Here is a 21,221-nt window from a genome sequence, read left to right on the forward strand (position 1 = left end):
ATAAATACAACGAGAATTCGGGTGATGATGATATTCCGATGTATGTCATCAAGTGGCAGCACTTACCAATTAGGGACATGTTTTGTTAATAAGTATCCAAAACTGAAGAGGGGTATGGCCGTTCTCCTTTAGTCCACGTGTCACATGTTCTCTCTCTCTCTCTCTCTCTCTCTCTCTCTCTCTCTCTCTCTCTCTCTCTCCCCCCCCCCCCTCCCCCCCCCCCCCCTGCTCAGCGAGCATGAATTCATGGCCGGATTAGATGCTCGTGCGGACAAATGAATACAACATACATTATTATACGTGCCTGCTTGCTGGAATCGCGTATCAGTATAGGTTATGTACATGGGCGCATTCAAGCGATAATGGCATATCTTCACATAATGCTATATGCAAATTGTGTAATGACGAACATAACAGAGCTCAGGCTAAGTAGAGAGTGGCTAATGATTTATAGATCCTGCCCGGGGGCCAGGTAATTTTCCCTGCGAACCAGCACTGATCCTCATGCCAGTTTGCCGCGAAGAAATCAGCGTCCACCGATGATTCGCATGCAATGCATAACACACCATAGATTCCGCTATGCTTATGTAGGCCGAAGCACAGCCCAATTGATCTTTCTTTCTTTCTCCGCTTGTCGCTATGGTGCGGGGGGGGGGGGGGGGGGGGGGGGCTTGTGTGTGTTAAGTATTCCCCAAACACTCGTCGGACAAAGACGTTTTTTGTGGGTTGTTTTTTTCTCTTGAATTCTCGTTGTATTTATGGTCCCCATGGAAATGCACCATTCTAGTCAGCCTGGACGTTTCTGCAGAAGAAAAAGTTTGGGTGGAGCACTAGTTGAGGGCGACGTGAGAGATAGTTTGGATGATTCATAATAATATACAATGCAATTGTCCCTTGTTCAAAGCTATGAGGAATAGGCGCTTGTCACAGTGGTACAGGTCTAACATTGTAACAATATGAACCATTCATTAGTTCGTGAAAGGTGAACATCTGAGACTTATTCAAGTTGTTGGTGTATAGGTCTACCAATACAATCCACTCAGAAGTTCTTGAAAGGGGAACATCTGCCGACTGCGATTGCCGCGTATGAATTCAATCAGGTTCGCACAAATAAACTGTTGTTGCCCTTGCTGGCGAAGCGACTATATAGAATTATTCAGTCTGAACGCGTTTCCAAAGTAGAATAATGCTCGAAATAAAGTTCTACCACACACACCCACAGAGTGAAAAACATACCCACATGCATGCACATACCACCCCCACCACTTCCATCTCTATTTCTCTGAGTGATCGATTACCATTCCGAGTTGGGAAATTCATCTGGCAAATTTAAAAATGGTGGGCTATTTTATTTCGCAACTTGGATCTAATTTTAGAAAGCTGTTTTTGTACAATTTTCCTGTCGGGAGTTGGTCGGGGTGGAGAGGGGAGGGGGTGGTGATGGCGGAGGAAGCACGGGGAGTCACAAAAGAAGAGCATACGCCACTTGATACCATCACGGGACAGACACATAACTGATTGGCGAGACCTCTGCCCTTTTGTGAGATTATCTGCAGAAAAGCTTCCTCGCGTACCCTCCAGATACGGCGCCAAATCAATAGCAGGGTCTAGGAGGTACACCCTTGGAAACAATTTTCTGTTCACAACGTTGCTTTTCTGGAGGTTTCAGTAGACATGATAAGTGTGTGTGGTGAGTGGGTCTGTGTGAGTGGTGGGATTTAGTAGTGTGTGTGTTCTGGTGGATGCGTGCTTGGGTGCGTGTGTTTGTGTGTGGATGTGTGTGTGTAGTGAGGGGGTATATATAGCCTATGTGTGTGTGTGTGTCAATGGGTGCATGCGTGTGTTTGTGTGTGCGTGTGTACATGTGTGTGTTGTGAGGGGGTGTCTGTGTGTGTGTGTGCGTGCGATCGTATGCTACAGTGTGTTTGCATTTGCTTCCCCGCTGTTTCGTGTGCGTGACTGCCTAGATTTAATGGTGTGGCCAGGGTGTGTTTTGAGATAAATACATTTACACGCACATGTACTACTAAGCGGTTTCGGTTAGGAGGAGCAGGGGGAGTTCATGTGAGCAATATATATATAGAGCGCATTGACTGTTAGTGTTACGCTAGTTACACTGACTTTAGTTGGTTATTTATTCCCCCCCCCCCCCTCCCGCCCCTGTCTTCCTGTTCTTTGATCTGCTTCTTGTGCATGTATTTTTCTTAATATGTGCTAGGGCAATTTCCTCCCTTTTTCTCTCAACGCCAACCACCCCCCCTACCAACCTGTCACCCGGAAGCATTACTCCAGTTCTCCGTGTAATTAGCATCATACCCCCTGTTGTTTTATTTAGTGGCACACTTGTGCACATTTTGATCACCGAAAGGCAATACCAATTACTGTAGAAAAAGCAGACGCTGCTCACTGTAGAAAAAGCAGCCGGTAGCAGTTCAGAGTCCTGTCCGAAAATAGATGGTACCATAATTGCCACCTTTCGCAAGAACCACACACACTATTTTTACCCTTCGGTATACTGCGTTGTGCAATCTTTGTCTACAGACCGTGTGATGCTGGTCGAAGAATATTTCAAAATTCAAGACAACCGAGCCTTGGTTTAATACATTAAACCCTAAACATCAATGTTTGCATGTGTGTCTGGTGACCATCTCAGTTTTGCGTGCTGATTCTTCTTTGTGGCTGGTTTTAGACGCATAGTAAAGCACATCTACAGACACGCCGGATCATCTAAAAACTGAGTTCATGACTTAGTATTTGTTGCCGTGCCCATGGATTTGGGAAGGGGGTGGGGTGTGTGTGTGTGGTGGGGGGGGGGGGCTATTTTTATGTGATGCTTGATAAAATTTAAAAAAAAAAAATTGGGGGGGGGGGGGGGGATCCTGGGAAAATACTTTTTAAAAGTCAGGAATAGGACTGTTCTTCAGAGGTATTTTTGGGATATCACTTACAATGAAAATAATCTTTGAAATTTGAATAATTTATAAACTTTATGTTCGGAGATTAAAGGTTTGGGTCAGTGTGCTTATGTAACTGTGTTTACGTACAGTTTTTGAGTGTGGCTTGTCTGTTTATCTTTGTGTGTTCCCTTTGCGTTTTCAACTTTACTTTCATGGAAAAAAAACACGTTCCATGGTACTGATAGTCGAAGAATCAAAATAAGGATGTAAGGTTTGTGGACAGAATAGGAAAGAAAGTCATAACACATAATAATAGTTGTGTCTGTTTTGTTGTGTGTTTGCAGGGAGACTTGAAGAACTGCCAGTTTATCATACTCACCGTACACGACCTGGGATGCAATCGTAAGTATGGATTCCTCCTTCACTAATTACCCTTTCCTGTTTGTGTCAAAACTCATACATGTATTGGATTGGGATGCCATAGCTAGCGTCAGCTCAATTTGCACCAAACGCAGTTACCCCGTTACCAAAGTGCTTGGGAATTTATATTCTATTTGGAACATGGGCACTAACACTGCAGCTCCCCGACTCCGCCCCCACCCCGACCGATCTAGTGATGGCGCTAGTAATTTTTCAAACCGGTACGCAAACTTTTATGATGTACACAGTCCAGAAAAAACCGGTAGGCTGGTCATTGGAACCAGTTAGAGTCCAACTCAGAGTACTGGTTTTATTGTTCAACCAGCAAAAAACCAACAACCGGTAGTTCTAGAAAAACAACCGGTAGGTCAAACCGGCAGCCAATTTTGTTCCGGTAATTTCTCGTTTCAACAGGTAAAATACCGGTAATTACCGGTTAACGCCAATACTGCGATCGATTTCTTTTTTTCTTTTTTGTGTTTCTGTTGAGGGGTTGCGGATGCATCACACTGAACGGACTTAAAAGCCTTCCTGTGAATATCGTTTGACTTAAATGTTGAGATGTTACGTTTCCGAATTCATGTGTTTTATTTTTAGTAATTGTAGGCTGGCAGCCACATGCGAAATCACGCACATTTAACTTCCGTAAACAAGAGGGTATGCGCATGTATTATTATTAATTTTTGTTGTTGAGATGTTTGTCGGCATAGGCTATCTGTTTCTTACATTGTGTAGAGATGCTGTGTATCCGAATGTATGTTTGTGAAGTTACATTGGCAGAGCTCTGTACATACGGAACTACACGTACTTTTGTCTGCACAGAATTGTGTGTTTACAAGTTACTCGTGCTTTTCTCTCACTATGCACAAAGAACCGTGCCAAGACGATTCGTTCGCGTTTGCGGATGTGCCCAACACGTAGGCAGGGCAAACGTCAGCAGCAAAATACAATACCTGCGGGTATAACCGTTATTAAGCCGCCATTAGAATAATGGGGCTTACTGGATTTGCTCTGTCCGTTTGTTTGTTTGTTTGTTTGTTTGTTTGAGGCGGGCGGGCGGTCAGTCGGTCGGTGTTTGTTGTATCTCTGGGTCAATTATAGCTTAAATTTTGTGAAATTGTTAGGAACCTAACCCGCGGGGGATCGGGTTTCAGGTGTTTGTTTGTCTACCATGTCACCACGTGTAAAGAGCTCGGTCAATTTTGTTAAAAATTATTTCTTAATTTATTCAATTAATTTTTTGTAATAAATTTTTTCTAAAAATTATTTATTTACTTTTTTAAATTTTTTGTTTACATTTGGTCAAGTTTTGACGTAAAGGGACCGGCACGGTTGGCCTAGTGGTAAGGTGTCCGCCCCGGGATCGGGAGGTCGTGGGTTCGAACCCCAGCCGGGTCATACCTAAGACTTTAAAATTGGCAATCTAGTGGCTGCTCCGCCTGGCGTCTGGCATTATGGGGTTAATGCTAGGACTGGTTGGTCCGGTGTCAGAATAATGTGACTGGGTGAGACATGAAGCCTGTGCTGCGACTTCTGTCTTGTGTGTGGCGCACGTTATATGTCAAAGCAGCACCGCCTTGATATGGCCCTTCGTGGTCGGCTGGGCGTTAAGCAAACAAGCAAACGTAGAGGGGGAATCGAGACGAGGGTCGTGGTGTGTGTGTGTGTGTGTGTGTCTGTGTGTGTGTGTGTTTGTGTGTGTGTGTGTGTAGAGCGATTCAGAGTGAACTACTGGACCGATCTTTATGAAATTTGACATGAGAGTTCCTGGGTATGATATCCCCAATTTTTTTCTTCATTTTTTCGATAAATGTCTCTGATGACGTCATATCCGGCTTTTTGTAAAAGTTGGGGCGGCACTGTCACACCCTCATTTTTCATTAAAATTGATTGAAATTTTGGCCAAGCAATCTTCGACAAAGGCCGGACTTTGGTATTGCATTTGAGCTTGGAGGCTTAAAATTAATTAATGACTTTGGTCATTAAAAATCCGAAAATTGTAATTGAAATTATTTTTGTATAAAACGATCCAAAATTACGTTAATCTTATTCTTCATCATTTTTTTATTCCAAAAACATATATATATGTTATATTCGGATTAAAAACAAGCTCTTAAAATTAAAAAAATTAAATAAAAATTATGATTAAAATTAAATTTCTGAAATCGATATAAAAACAATTTCATCTTATTCCTTGTCGCTTCCAGATTAAAAAAACATATAGATAGGTTCGGATTAAAAACACGCTCAGAAAGTTAAAACCAAGAGAGGTACAGAAAAGCGTGCTATGCAGCACAGCGCAACCACTACCGCGCTAAACAGGCTCGTTAATTTCATTGCCTTTTGCACGAGCGGCAGACTACGGTCATTGTGAAAAAACCCAGTGCGTTCAGTTTCATTCTGTGAGTTCCACAGCTTGACTAAATGTAGTAATTTCGCCTTATGCGACTTGTTTTATTATAATTTATTCATTTAAAAAAAATTTGTTTCCCTCCCTCTGTCTGTCTGTCTCTTTGTCTCGGTATCCCAACCCCCATATTACCAAGTGCGGCTTCTTGACCCCGTTAAGGTCAACACGTGTTCCTACCATCCTGCCCCTCCCCCACCCCCTTACCCCTCCCCCACCCCCTTACCCCAGCCGAGAAAGTAGACCGGGTGATTATACACAAGGAGGTAAGTGAACCTGTGACAGATACCGTCTTGTAAGTTTGGAAACACTTGGGAACATAGCCAAAGGTGTAAAAAAACACACACAAAAATAACACAAAATACATGTAACATCCAGAGTGCTCGGGCAGCTGCAATATGTTAGCTATGTTGTGTCCGTTTTTTTCTTCTGGGTGTTGACGTAATGTATGCTTTGGTGTAAACTGCGTGTCAGACTCATCTCGCTAGGTCACACAAGGATCAGAGACATCGCACACATGAACCTGCGTGTGGCGTGTACGCACACGCACACACACAGACACACACGCGCTCGCATATATATCGTCACACGCAAACACAGACATGCACGCACGCATGCACATACATTAATATACACACGCAGGCATGCAGAGAGAGAGAGAGAGAGAGAGAGAGAGAGAGAGAGAGAGAGAGAGAGAGAGTAATGCTCAGACTAGTGTCTTATAAAAATGGCCATTTGAGAGGCAGTACCGCATTTAAATTGCACAATCAAGAGAGTATTATGGGTTGTTTTCCTTCATGTTTTGTTGTGATTTGTTTGTCTTCCTTTTAAACTATTGTGACGTCTTAAGTTGCACTGAATCACTTGAGCTTTTGGAAAAGTCAAGCCGGCTGTTTCTGACCCGGCTTTTGTGACAAGTTCGGTCTTTATCCTTAGAAATGACATGATTGTAATAACTTTACGCTTTGACGCTTTGTCTGTTTTTTAATTGGTTTTCGTGACTTCAACTTTCCACGATTTTTATTTTTTTAGTTGGAAGTTGATTTAGTGTTGGGAATCTGTGTCCTGAACGACGAACCTAAAAGTAGCTAATAATCAAGACTCTTGCCACCACAGAGGTGACAAAACCTTGAAAACAAGTGTTTTGTTTTGTGTTGTTGTTGTTGTTGTAATGCCTTGGAACATAGCGTTTGGGACATATTTCAGCAAACCATGGGTGGTTTTTTTTTGTCTATGTATTCATGTAAGGATACATTCACCATTTTCCGTCTGCAGCATTGAACAACAGCAGGGTGTTCTTAAAGGGATAGGGGCCAGATAAAGAAACTTGGTAAGCTTATCAATACAATTTATTCAGTTTATATTTTACATCAGTCGCGAGTAAATTGAGTTATAAGTTTGATTTGGAAACTCAAAATTCTAGCCATTTTCTGCAGTGTGTGTGTGTGTGAAAAGTAAATCAACATCATTACATGTCATCCGTGCTTAATTAATTGATTGTGTTGTTGCGAACATAAGAGCGCTGGGCTGCCGCCGCTAAGAGCAAGGCGTAAACGATAAGAGTAGCCAGTGAAATGAACTGTCGACGTTTGTGATTAGCTCTGCCAGTAAAGGCTCTCGGTTACATGTGGCAGATCAACACACAATCGCGACAAGAAACTGTAACGTTAAACGTGCTTTATGAACCGAGTTGTAGCCAGCAGACTTGTGTCGGTCAATACCAGTGGCCATCCCTTTCCCGGATACAAATAGCGGTTTCTGGAATGCATCGATTCTAGCACCACAGGAGTGCTAATAATCCACGGGCAGTGAGAAAAGGAGACGTGCTGACTGTCAGGACCTCACTCTGCCCCGTGTCGCCCGTGCTTATCGCGCTCACTGATTCCATTGTTGCTCCTGGAGAACTTGCAGCCCTTTACCCTTTAGTACCACTAACACTTAAGGCGGAACTGATAAGAATCGAGGGTGCAAGTCGCTGCTGGTGGCGTGTGATGTGTCCCAAGATTAATCACATCTCGGGAAGAGTGTCACGGCAATCAATGATCACGCGCTACTTGAGAGACTTTGCAATCACTCTTTAGTCCCGATTCTGCGGGAGATAAGATATAGCGTCTTTGCAATCAGTGAAACTTTTTATTTTATTTTACCCATTGGTCTGAGCTCCTGCCGGTCGACCATCGGATAGTTTTAACTTGTCGGAGGTCATCCTTCACTTCTTGAGGGACATCTTGGGAGACACATCTTGGGAGACTTGACAGTCATCGACCTCATCGCGTGAGATGTTGAAATCAACGATTGCATCTAGGAAAACTTTGCGCTCAACCAGGACATCTTAGGAGAGTTCGCTGAGTTCGGCTAGGAGTCGAAATTCGGGATGGCGAAAAAGGTCAAGCATTTATGACTGCTGTCGGTTGCTCTCCGACGAGCTTTATCGCGCGTCAGTAGAACCAGAGACATAGATAGACTATGACAGATTTGTTTCAGGCACAAACCAGAGACAGCTTGCTGGTTATACTTAATTTTGTGCGTGTTTTTTTGTCTTCTCTCCTGACGATGGAGGTTACGAGGGGGAAAAGACCAGTGATGTTCACTATAGAGACGAGACAAAGAATTTTAGATGGCGTCGTTTTTCGCGTCGCAGAAAGCCAGTGCAATACCGAGTATCTGGTCGTCCTCTCTGCAACCTCTTTACCGGATAAGTAACCATGCCTTCGTGTTTGCTGCAGACCGAATATTTTATTGTTGTTGTTAGAAAGATAATGTAGAAGCTAGACGCACTGTTGCCTCGCAGGGATAATGTTAAGGTCCCTGTGGGCACGGGATTTATGAATAATACAAGGGATGCGGCAGACACATAGTAATCACAAATCGGTGCCTGTTGCTGACCTCATCATTTGCGCAGTAACACAGAAAAAAAACGTGTTCGTGCGCACTTATTGCACATTTATCGGAGGTCAGTAAATTAAGGAGTAGCGAGGGGGGTTGGACTTTTTTTGAATAAGGATGGCAGATTCACTGGACAAAGCCTAAGTTCCCAGCCCGACCTGGGGGGGGGGGGGGGAGAGAGAGAGAGAGAGAGAGAGAGAGAGAGAGAGAGAGAGAGAGAGAGGGAGAGAGAGAGAGAGAGAGAGGGAGAGAGAATTTGATGGCTTACTGTCTTTAGCCTAAATTAACAAGCAATATCGACAAAGCAACAAAAAAACAAGAAACAAAAAGAATGAAGATAAACAACAAAGTTAACAAACATGCAAAAAAGTAACACACACACACACACGGCAGAGAGAGAGAGCGAGAGAGAGAGAGAGAGAGAGAGAGAGAGAGAGAGGGGGGGGGGGGGCGGGGGCAGCTTCTCTACACGAGGAAATATATTTATTGCTCCCATACAGTACGGAGCAGTGTGTGGCGTGAGAGCGATGCTATCATGAAAAGAGCATTACATCGCTGTTGGCAATACAATAACAGTCAAGGACGCTGCTGTATTGTGATTTATTTATGCTGTGATTGCGCACTGGCAGGTGGCCCCAAACAGCCTTGGTTCGATTTAGCAGCACACAAAAACAACCAATAGCACGAACAGGAATAGCCTCGACACACAGACAAGACAGCAACATGGACGCACACACGCATTTATACACACGCACGCACGCACGCACGCACGAACGCACGAGTTTGTGATTGGAAACTCTGTCACTGCAAATGTCACCTGATCTAATGTTATTCTCTTTTTGATTTAATGACATATTCGCCCTTTTAATAAAGGTTGGTTGGTGTAATTTGAAGGAAAGGTTGGATGAAACAGCTTTGATGCAATTCTACTGCAGACACGATGGTTACCTTGGACTAAACATAAAACGTAGAGTGAATTATGACAAATGCACATGCTCAGATATTTACGCAGTAGTTTAGCCTGCTAAAGCGTATGATCACAAAGTTTCCCCACCTGTTGTTCGTTTTTTTAGCAGCGGCGAAGGTAGTTTTTGAGGTCTAGTAATTATATGTTTACTAGCAATCTAAGACATAATTATGATATTGTTGGTGTGTTTGAAGGGAGAGGTTGGTCAAAATAGAGTGGTATTTTCAAACCACCCTGACTCTCCCCTATCGGTTTGTCCGTGTCAGTCCAAGCACCGTTTCACCGCTGTACGTGGCATGTAAAAGACCGTACTCGGTCATTCATTACTACATGTACAACAACAATAGCGTGATAGCGCATAAACACGCACACACCTGCATGGGTAGCGCGACTCTAATTTCTGCTAGCTTTGAAATTTGAGGAAGCGACTCAAATGTCCCAACAATGGGATAATAAAGCAATGACAGAAAAACAAGTGTCATGGGGAAAATACATCCAGGTCAAGAGACACGCAATTGTTAACACTTGACTAAACCACCGCTTGAGATATACCACAGTGAGCTACACATCCCTACTTCTTCAACATGCAGGAATCAGCAGTGCGCCCCAACCTTGACTAAACACTGACAAAAATGCACAGTACACACGTGTACTATCTTGTTCATTTCCAGACTCAGAACAGTGACCTACTTTCCCTAGCTTATGTTATATAGAACCTCCTTACAATACGAGGGGGATATGCACTGCTTTCCGAGCCATACTGAGACTCAACACTAAAAAAAAAAAATAAAGATGCACGGACTATCTCTTTTATACTCAGCACAGTCACCTACTTTCTCTAGCTGATGCTAGGATCTCCTCAATATGAGGAGGATCAGTTCTGCGGTCCAAGCAAGGCACAACACTAAAATAATCAAAACTTGACTAAATGTAAAAACAAGTCGCGTAAGGCGAAATTACGACATTTAGTCAAGCTGTCGAACTCACGGAATGAAAGCGGAAACTGAACGCACTGTAGTTTTTCACAAAGACAGTACAGCTTCGTCAATCCCCGCGAGAAGGAAATCGCTCACCTTCCACGTGCAAAACGCAGTGAAATTAACACGCCAGAATAGCGCGGTAGCGTATTGTGCTAAGCAGGAAAGCGCGCTTTTCTGTATTCTTGTTAACTTTCGGAGCTTGTTTTGAATACAACCTATCATATCTATATGTTTTTGGAATCAAAAAATGATAAAGAATAAGATGAAATCATTTTTGGATCGATTTCTTAAATATTCATCGTAAGACTAATTAATCTATTTTCGTTAATTGTGATCCATTTTAAGAGTAAACATGACATATGTATATATTTTTAGATTCAGAATATGATGAAGAATACGATGCAATCAATTTTAAATCTGTTTGCGAAAAATCGATTTTAATGACAACTTTAATGAGCAAACTCATTAATTTATTTTTAAGCCTCCAAGCTGAAATACAATACCAAAGTCCGGGCTTCGTCGAAGATTACTTGACCAAAATTTCAACCAATTTGGTTGAAAAAATTAATGAGAGCGTGACAGTGCCGCCTCAACTTTCACGAAAAGCCGGATATGACGTCATCAAAGCTATTTATATAAAAAATGAAAAAAACGTCTGGAGATACCATACTCAGGATCTCTCATGTCAAGTTTCATGAAGATCGGTCCAGTAGTTTTCTCTGAATCGCTCTACACACACACACACACACCACGACCCTCGTCTCGATTCCCCCCTCTACGTTAAAACATTTAGTCAAAACTTGACTAAATATAAAAAAGAAGCTTTGTAGTATATTTTTTCCAGACTCAGCACAGCGGCCTACTTTCCCTACCAGATGCGAGGGGATCAAAACTGCATGCGCACGATACAGAACCCGAGCTCACAGCAAAATTCTCAAGGCTTGGAAACATGAATACATGCATGAAAGAAAAAGAAAACAAATCGGGTAGCTCCGTACTGTATGGCAGCTCGATTTCCCCAGTGAGAAAGCAGCCAGAATGTCCACGAGGGTAACCTCACAGGACTATATAATTATGAAATCTGATCCTTAATGTATCCACTAACAAAAATGCACAGTGCGCTACACTCTTGTTCTTTTTGTTTGCAGACTCAATGTGGGCCAACTTCATCAGCCACACGTCCATGGAGGAGATCATCCGGAGGGGTGCCTTCATCCACGTGGATGTGCCTGGCCAGGATAATGAGGCCACGGCTCTGCCCGCAGAGTGAGTTACAGCCTGTTTAGTTATGAGACCAAGGGTAGGGCAGATGGTGGCGTGAGAGGTAAATGGAGGCGAAATGTTTACAGTGCCGTGTGCGGGTACGGTCTATGAGCAGTTCGCGCCAATGTTTAGCTCGAAAGTAGTGATGAGTCGTTGGACAATAGATTACACCCGCATGTCTTTCCATCTGCAAATGTGAAAGAGCTATTATCTTCCTCGATGAAAGGACTGTGATGCTTGTTCTTATGTGCCCCCGTCTTTTATTCCTAATGCAATTCTTTTGACCGGTACTTCCGTTATAACGACACAAATGATCGGCTTTTAGCCTGTTAATTCTATATGATTAACTCCCTTGATACGCAGAGTAGCGTTAGCCTCGACTGTCCGATTCCACGACAAAGGATCCGATCTGCTTGTTGAGAAGGTGTGTCTATGTGTGTTCAGAAGCCGTGTGTATGTGTCTGTCTTGTCTGTCTTGTCTGTCTGTTCGTAATTCGTCTGTTCGTTCGTCTGTCTGTCTGTGGTTCATACGGTATAAATCCCCATGGGAAAGATTCGTATTTTTAGTATTCCTTTCAGTAAACAAAACAGACGGCCGTGGCGTAATCTTGCAGGATTTGGTTTGTGGTTTTGCGGCTTGTACCAGAAAGCCCATAGCATCTGTCACGTGCAATAATTCTTCAGGGGATTGGGTGTAGGGAGGGGGAAGGAGGGGGAGAGATGAGATACGAGCGAAGAGATGAGATACGAGCGAAGAGATGAGATACGAGCGAAGAGATGAGATACGGGCGAAGAGATGTGGGTCACAAGGCTGCTGTTGTAGTGGGCAGAATAATGTATTTTGACTGGGCGCGCGTGCGTTTGTGTGTGTGAGAGGGACGAGAGTAGAAAGGCCCTTAGGTATGTAGGTCAGGCGATCGTGCTGCGTTCAGTTGGGCTACTGTTGCATTTGCCAGAATAATGCATTTTGAGTGCTTACATGTGTGTGTTTGTGTCTGTCTGTGTCTGTCTGTGTCTGTCTGTCAGTGCATTTCTGGGCGTGTCTGTTTGGCTATGTCTCTGTAATTATGAGTATGTGCGTGGCTCCATGTGTGTGTGTTTGTTTAGTGTTACTAACTCTGTCACTGTGGCTGTTTGTGTGTGTGACTTTTTTTTAAGTTTAGTGTCATGTATACATGTCTCTGATAATACTGCTTTCGCCGTTACAACCTACACATGTGAATACATGTTTGCGGAGTGAACTTTCTGCAATGATTCTGTTTAGCAGCTGCGTTGGAAAGCAGTATTTTTGTTAACAGTTTAAGCAGCGTTCTGGTGCCAGAGACACCTGCCGTGTTCTCAAATTAGAGGGGATGCCCCCAGCACCTGTACTCTTGTAACGCGGTCGAAGAACGCGCAACAAACGCAATAAACACACAATAGTTTGATGCTTTAATTGGTGCAGGATTGATGTATTTTATCTCTTGACGACAATGCTTACTGAACACAACCTTATAATTCTATGCGCTAAAGATGCCAGTTAAAAGTATAATTTGCATTGCGCATGGCGTTGATGTTATTGAAGAAAACATCACGTGTTGGCTGCCACGCGCTTCCAAGCGAGTGCCAATTTCCTGTCCATTATTTTCTTGCCTTATTGCGACTTGGTTGCATATATGCGAAATAACAGAAATGTTGGTAAAGCAAGTCTGAGCTATATATGTGCACGTCCTAGATACTGGGAAATACTATGGGTTGTCAACTTTGAATGACTGTCACAATATCTCTGTGCAATGGATGACAAAGGGGATGCTTTGATGTCAAAGGGGATGGATTTGACTTACTGTAACAACCAAGTTTGGGTTTCCAAACATTGCTGTGGGTTTTAAACGATTTAATTTTTAGCCAAAATGCCCCCAAAACAGCACTTAAAACTGGGACAAAAATACACCAGTCTGTGTTGCAGCTGTACATAATGGAGAATAAAGCTCTGTGAATTTTATTGTGATGTTTATGGGTCAGCTGAAGGATTATTCTCGACATACACACTCAAGAATTACATCCATTTTTCTTCTTCTGGGAGTTTGATCGGTGAAGAAAACGCGTTATCGTGCGTTAAATTGGTTTCCAGTTTCGACGTCAGTGCGAAGTATGATCCCCCCTACACGGGAACCCTTCAAATAGTTCACTTTTAGGATTTAATCATTTCAAAGACATTTTCTTTTCATAACACAACACGGCGTTATGAAACCCTTTCATCTGAGCTTTTAATCACAGAGTAGGAGTAACCTACTCCTCTTTCGTTTCTTTCAGTAACGCACGACAACGCAGCCAGCGTTAACATGTAGTCTCGGTTCTCCCGTCAAAGTCGTGTGTTGGACCAAAACAGCCTAGTGGAAATTTCCACTGATGACGTTTTGACACGGGTCACGTGAATAATAAATGAGAATTTTGCTACAAACACGCGTCGGTTTCCGGTTTTTGGAATGACACGCACGCTCGATGTCATCGTATCCTCACTGTTCGAACGCCGATTTTGAATCACAGTAGGCCTTCCCAACTGTTTGATGGTAAGTGAAGTCTTCCCTAATGATTTTGATACGTAGTCATTGTTACTGTTTCCAATATTTATAAGAATAAAGCAAGATACAATTATTTCAAGCCACAAGCATGCTCACAAGATTGGCGCCATGTTGAAATGTTCGTTTCTTCTGTAACATACGATCGACGATCGGACAATGCACTTATTTAACAACTGTTTTAAGAGCATGTTAAAAACTATTTTGCATTCTCTTTTATATGCTTTTTGAAAGAACTGAGTGCTTTGTTTCACTTTTATTGGGTTTCACTAAATGATGTTATTCCTGTTGTGCGCTACGAAGAACCGGAAGTTTACAGCGAAAGCAAGGTCAGATCGTTTCGTGTGAAACGCACACAAGCTTCGCTCGATGTTTTGACTGCCCCAAATGCCAATTCTCGTTTGCAGTATTTCTTTTGAAGACTGACACAGTCCCTGTTTCCTTTTTTGTTGAAATAAAAGAGCATATTGCAAACTGATCTTTTGTGTAGCTTGATTTCTTAACATTACGTGTTATGGTTTCCATGTAACTCACGCCAATTATTCTCTCTGCATACTTACTATCAGTGAGCACACTACCAAAATTTTTTACTTGCTAAAAAGTATCTATCTCATCTTAAAACAGAAAGGGGTAACATGAATGCAAATGGCTTGCTATGACTGACAAGTGAAACTTTTGTCCCTGGAAATTGCGTGGGTTACGGTTTCCACTTTAGTCTCATATCTGGCCACCTTATACTTACCAATAATTTTAAACTTTTCTGCACAAAGCAGTTATATATTAATATTGTCTACATGCCATAAGCAATCAGTGAAATAAAATTCCTTTTGTTGGAGATAAAAGCCCAAAGTGGAAACCATGTAACCCACGACATCAAACGTACTACACGCATATACATGCCGTTTCTAGAATAATGCTTAAACATAAGGCCTTCTCATTGATGAATTAATTTGAAGGACAGTCTGTTGTACGTGAAAAAGTGTTTTTTACTCCATTTAGTCATGCTTTTTTTTCTGGTGTCCATGTCCCATAGTTGTGACCCAGTATCTAGGATGTGCACATATATAAGGGATGATAGGATTCATTTTGTTCAAAAGAGTAACCAAAATGACCGGACCGTTTTAGTCGGTCTTGGATGGCCGCAGGAGCGGTCATAGGCTATTGGAATGCATTCGGAGAGGTGACATGTCTCGTTTTGTTACCGTTCTCACGAGATCAGTTACAGGTTTTTCTCTCTCTCTCTCTCTCTCTGTATGTATGTCTTTGTGTCTCCCTCTGAGTCTCTCCGCTTCTGTCTTTCTATGTCTGTCTCTGTCTATGTGTGTGTGTGTGTGTGTGTGTGTGTGTGTCTCTCTCTCGCTCTCTCTCTCTCTCTCATCCGACTCCTGGCACACAGGTCAAAGCAGAGGTTAACTTGAGTGCACGTGTACCTAGCAGGAGGGGGGTGATTCGGGTCATAAGTGGGGTAAAGCACTTTGGTCTTCAGTCTTTGGGTTATAGCTTTCAGTGGAGAAGATGCCAACATGAAATTGCACTATGCTCTACTATTTATTGTCCTTGTCTATCGGACACGAAGAAGGGAAGCTACAATCGCCCCAGGCCATATATACTCTTTGTTTCCTGAGCCTGGACCATTGAGACGGTTACCTCATAGATCTGTTCATTCTTCAGTTTGTCGGTGTCAAAAGTTATACCCCCATTCCACACGACCGTTCTTTGTCCCGTTCCCGTACCAACCAAGGAATGCTGCCACAACAATGGAAGCGCTGCTGCAAACGGCCGTTTTTTGGCATCTTTCCGACATACCTGTCAAGTCTGACGTTTTTCGCGTAATTCTTACGGAATTTTGATGTATTTCAAGTCCCAAGTTACGGCGTAAGCCAAAGATCTTACGGTTTTTACAAAACAATTTGGTCAAATAAAAAAAAGATCTCAAAGGTTCGTCCGAGAACAAAGTAACAGCTAAAAAACCTTGCGGTTCCTGTCACATCCGATCATGTCGGACTTGTTTTTAAAACACGCGCGACCTCAAACTAAAGCATTTACATGTAATATGTTTGTTGTTCTAGTATCTACACAGTATTTTCTCACGTTGTACCAAGTGTGAAGCCATATAAATAAAAATAAGGGCGTTATGATGCATTTTCGAAGAGGTAGAGAGCGAAAGTTGGCACCGGATGTGTGTCACAACCGATCATAATAGGACTTGTTTTTAGAACATGCGCGACCTCAAACTAAAGCATTTACATGTCATACTTTTGTTGATCTGGTATTTGTCCTTGATTGTTGAGACACACGTGAGTTTCTGGCTTGTAACCTGTGTGTTTTACATGTTCTGTTTGGCTAAAATGTTCTCTTTTGCACATTGTGGTGGGGGTTTCCATTCATGATTGAATCACTGTGCTCAATGAATGAATGTTGAAACACACTTGTCTTGTGCCTTTAGTATCATGTGGTGTTTTTGTGAATCACTAAATGTGTGTCTGGTTGGAAGTGTACTGTCTTTGTACAATTTAGGTGATTCTCAGTATCTAAATATAGGTCCCTGGTACAATTTACATTTAAACATGCTTTGCATTTAAAAATTACATAAAACAGTGCAGTTCAGTGTTGAGATAAGTGTGTTTTTCTTAGTATGTGTGAAATAAGGCTGATTTGTTGTTTTTGTGTGTGTGTGTGTGTGTGTGTGTGTGTGTGTGTGTATGTGTGTGTGTGTGTGTGCGTGTGTGTGTGTGTGTGTATTTAGTTCTTGTGGTGATTAATCTAACGACTTCTGCAATTTTGCACGTTGTCTTATGCTTTTTGGTGCAAACTTATGGTTTTGTTAGCAACATCTTATGGTGAGAGTCCACAAGAGCTTGACAGGTATGCTTTCAGCAGCGTCTGACCATAGTGGCAGCCGTCCTTGGTCGGTACGGGAACGGGACCTCGAACGGATGAGTGTGGAATGTGGGTATGACAACTCGATCAGTGAGTGAGAGCGCTACCGTTGCGTTACCGTTGTTTTAAGTTCCTTTAACGATCGAAGCGTTCCGTTACCGATGGGTTGAGGTTCCATTACCGTTCATTCTGATCGGGAGGGGAACGGCTACAAATTTGAACATGCAGCCCAAACTCAGCCGTCCATACCGACCCTACTGTTCAAAGCAGTTCAGTTACGTTCATTGGGGTTCTGTCCCGATCCCTCCCGTGCCCGCACCGTTCCTTGGTCGGTACGGGAACGGGACCTAGAACGGTTGTGTGGAAAGGGGGTATAAGACTCGACCACTTGGCTTTATGGTGGCTTATGGTGGAGACAGCTGGAAGATCTCTGGATATAATTAAAAGAGGAGTAGTCTTCCTTTTAGAAAATGTGTACTCTGCCTTGCAGATTACACATTTTGGGCTGTCGGGGCTGGGTAAAGGGAGTGGAGGGTAAGGGGCTGACATCGTTTCTCCGGTATGAGAGAAAGAGAGAGAGAGAGAGAGCACACACAAACCCAATGTGTGGTGTGTGTGGAAGTTGGATAGGTGGAGTGCGTGTGTGGAAGTGTACGTATGCGTGCGTCTCTGTGTTTGTGTGCGTTGGCAAATCATGGAAGTATTGCACACTCAGCCTGAAGTTGACAAAATTGTGGGGCTTGTGTACAGAGAAGTTCAAAGTCGCATTTCTTTGGAGGTGTATTTCGCCTACGTACGTGATGGAGCACGCTTTGAGCTCACAGATTCTGGGGGAAACTGTGCAAACACGAATAAATCTGATTATGCACTCCAGAAAAGTAAATGCATCAGATGTCGCTGCTGCATGTTTTATGAATAAAGGACTGAAGGGTAAAAGGATGTGCGCAAAGTGTGCTGGTGTCGGACGCTTGACAAGAGTGGCTTAAATTTCTCATGCCCGCAAGCACGATTTGCATAATTCTCAAAGTGGGTTTCTGGCTTATTCTTTTTGCTAATCTAGGACTGTCATTTGCACGGCACAGTGATAAATTTATTGTCAGGATACATCCGGGGCATGTCAGAAGACGCGACACAGAGACGTGCGCGGACGCCGGGGACGGGCACGCGTACACCCGGGACGCATGTGTTCTCACACAAAGTTCACGTGCAAGCACACTGTCTCTGTCCGTAGCTCTGTCTAGATGTCTGTTTGTTTTTCTGTCTTCCTCTCTGTCTCTGTCTGACTGTCTCTCTGACTCTCTGTCTGTCTCTCTCTCTCTCGCGCGCGCGCTCTCTCACACACACACACACGCACGTACGCACTCATACACACACACACACACACACCCACACACACCAGGACACTTGAACATCTCAAGTATTTCTTCGTTCTGTTATCTCCCTTTTCCATTCCCGGGATTGACGAATGTCGTTGCGGTGAACTCGACACGAGTGTCTAGGGATTTCACTATGCTAATAATTTCGCATTGGTGTCTGTGGGTTTACCGTAAGGCATGTGTCTTGTCGTTTGAATTCATCGATGAAATTACAAGACTTTCAGCATAACTTCCTTGTGTTTAAACTGATTGGAGAGAGAGAGAGAGAGAGAGAGAGAGAGAGAGAGAGAGAGAGAGAGAGAGAGAGAGAGAGAGAGAGAGAGAGAGAGAGAGAGACTTATATCCGCCGTTTATCGGACAAGTTCGCCCCAAGGCGCTGGGAAGAAAACCAACTGGATGACCGGGATAGCATGCCTGGACAAGTTGATAGCCACGGAAGTAGCGCGCATTCAGTCCTTGGGATGATGGCGTTGCCTTTTCTAATTCTATCATCTTCAGTGCTTTCGTCCACTTTCTGCATTGCGCACTGTCCTCAGTGATACAGTGCAAGCCTCGATATCCCCTGTTTAAGCTATAAGGCCTTAATGTTTCAGATTTTCTGTTCATAATCTGTGTACATTTTCAGACGCCCTACTGTTTAATTAAGACTGTCTCAAATTTCTGGGAGGTCTTAAAAGAGGGTTCCACTGTAGGGCAAAGGGGAGATTCGAGGGGGGGGGGGGGGGGGTGCGTTTAGGATTGATGTAGGGGGAAGGAGAGAGGGATTAATCGATCGCTGGTTCAGAGTAGCATACTGACCTGAAACCGGTTGCGCAGCATTCTCCATGACGCCTCGCTTTTGTCTTTCCGATCGACTGGATCGACAAATTCCTCACGCTTCCCGAGGCACACTGAATAACGGTGAATTATGGACAACATACATGGAAGCTGGCTGTCGTATGACGACTTCGCCAGCTAATGGCTCTCACATTCTGCTCTATCACGCAGTACATCGACTTCTTTTACGCTTAATTTCCCTTCTACTTGCCTTGTCCCCGGTTCCCCTACAGAATCTTTTTTCTCTGGTCGCAATTGATTCTGTTTTATCTCATTCTGAACTCCACGGAAATAGGCTGGTAAGACAATAATCCCAAGATAGCACTAGTGATTCTTGCTTGTTTCGAAATGTTTCTTTCTTTTTGTACTTTCCTTTTGGGATCTGTCAGTAATTTGTCTTCTTCTGAGTCAGCAAGACGACCCGGCCGTCACGGCTCGCCTCCTTCCCTCCTTCCCTCCCCCGATCTCCTCTACCTCCCCAGTTTGTTCGTGATGAAATACTTTTTTCTTGGGGGCAACGAAAGATTCTTTGTTGCTGTTTTTGTTTTTTTGTTACTTTTAGTGGTTTTTTCTCTCCAAACAAGGATGCTGATATTGCTTAGGTGTTGAGGTACAACACATTGCCAGGGAGAGGTGGGGTTTGGGGGTATAGTATATAAATATATATATATATATATATGTCTGTAACTCTGTCAACGTCAGTTTCATTACACTGACTTCATCATGTCCAGAGACACTGTGTTATGTAGCATTACTTACTTAGCTTCAGTGTATTGCAAGCAGTGTGGCAGACGAAAAATTGCCCAATGTCAGATAATCTCAGCGCAAATCAAGATCGCTCGCTTAACATCACACAAGATTAATACTTAGCCGGGGACACTCAACGGACAACAAGCCCAAAATTAACTTCGTTACATCCATCCGTGTCCAGGCGAGCATCCTAAAGGATTCATTTCAGTGCAAGATGAGAAAGAAAGCGGAGGCAAGGCGTGGTCGTCCCTTAGCGGGGTTAGTGTGACTGTGTCACTTGTATAGTATTTGCCAGTCTGGCAGGCATGAAAAGGACTGATGGGTTTCTGGCAGCTGGGCTCTGTTTACATCCTCCGTGAATGAGGGTGTATTGGATTCACTCTGTCTGTTTGTCAGTTTGTTCGTCTGTCCGCACTCAGATCTCTGGTGTTCATCGGCCCGGATTGAGCTGAAATCGGGTGTGTACCTTGGAAGTGGAGGGCACACGGTCGTAACACACAAACAAAGTCAACCTTTAACGGAAGAGAGGGTACGCCGACGGCACGTTCTTGTGTACGCTGTGTGCGTAAGACGCCTGAGTCATCCGGGATCCAAAACAAGTACGATACCGTCATTGTTTTTGTCCGAGTTCTGTCCCCTGAATCGAATATAGGTCAGTCTAAGTTTTTTGATGGGTGATTGTTTCACGACTGCTTTTTTCTCTGCCTCCGAGTCTCATCGGGGAGACGGGGAAGGTAGGGGGGGGGGGGGGGGGTGGACAGCTGACCCCCTCAGTCAAGGTCAGCACTTGTTGGTTCTGGGCGCAGAGACAGAGTGTATTTGTTCATTTAAATGTGCAGTTCGCGATGCTGCGTTTCATGTGACTGTGTCATTGTATGGTATTTGCCAATCTGGCAGGGATGAAAAGGGCTGCACCTGAGCTCCTTTTAGTTCTGGAGGCAGACGCCGGTTGTGTTTGTTCATTTAATAATGTGCTGTTCGCGATGGTGGTTTTCGTGTGCAGTATGGTATTTGGCAATCT

General features: G+C 43.5%; 1 protein-coding gene across 1 annotated transcript in view; it reads left to right on the forward strand.

Moving 5' to 3' along the window:
- Positions 1–21,221, forward strand: part of LOC138982609 (uncharacterized protein ZK1073.1-like) — a 58,693-nt gene that overhangs the window by 10,197 nt on the left and 27,275 nt on the right. The window contains exons 3-4 of the mRNA XM_070355939.1: positions 3,242–3,299; positions 11,706–11,823. Coding sequence (XP_070212040.1) covers positions 3,242–3,299; positions 11,706–11,823 — 176 coding nt within the window. The remainder of the gene's footprint in view (positions 1–3,241; positions 3,300–11,705; positions 11,824–21,221) is intronic.

This window comes from Littorina saxatilis, linkage group LG12, assembly GCF_037325665.1.
Source record: "Littorina saxatilis isolate snail1 linkage group LG12, US_GU_Lsax_2.0, whole genome shotgun sequence".
Classification (NCBI taxonomy): Eukaryota; Metazoa; Mollusca; class Gastropoda; order Littorinimorpha; family Littorinidae; genus Littorina; species Littorina saxatilis.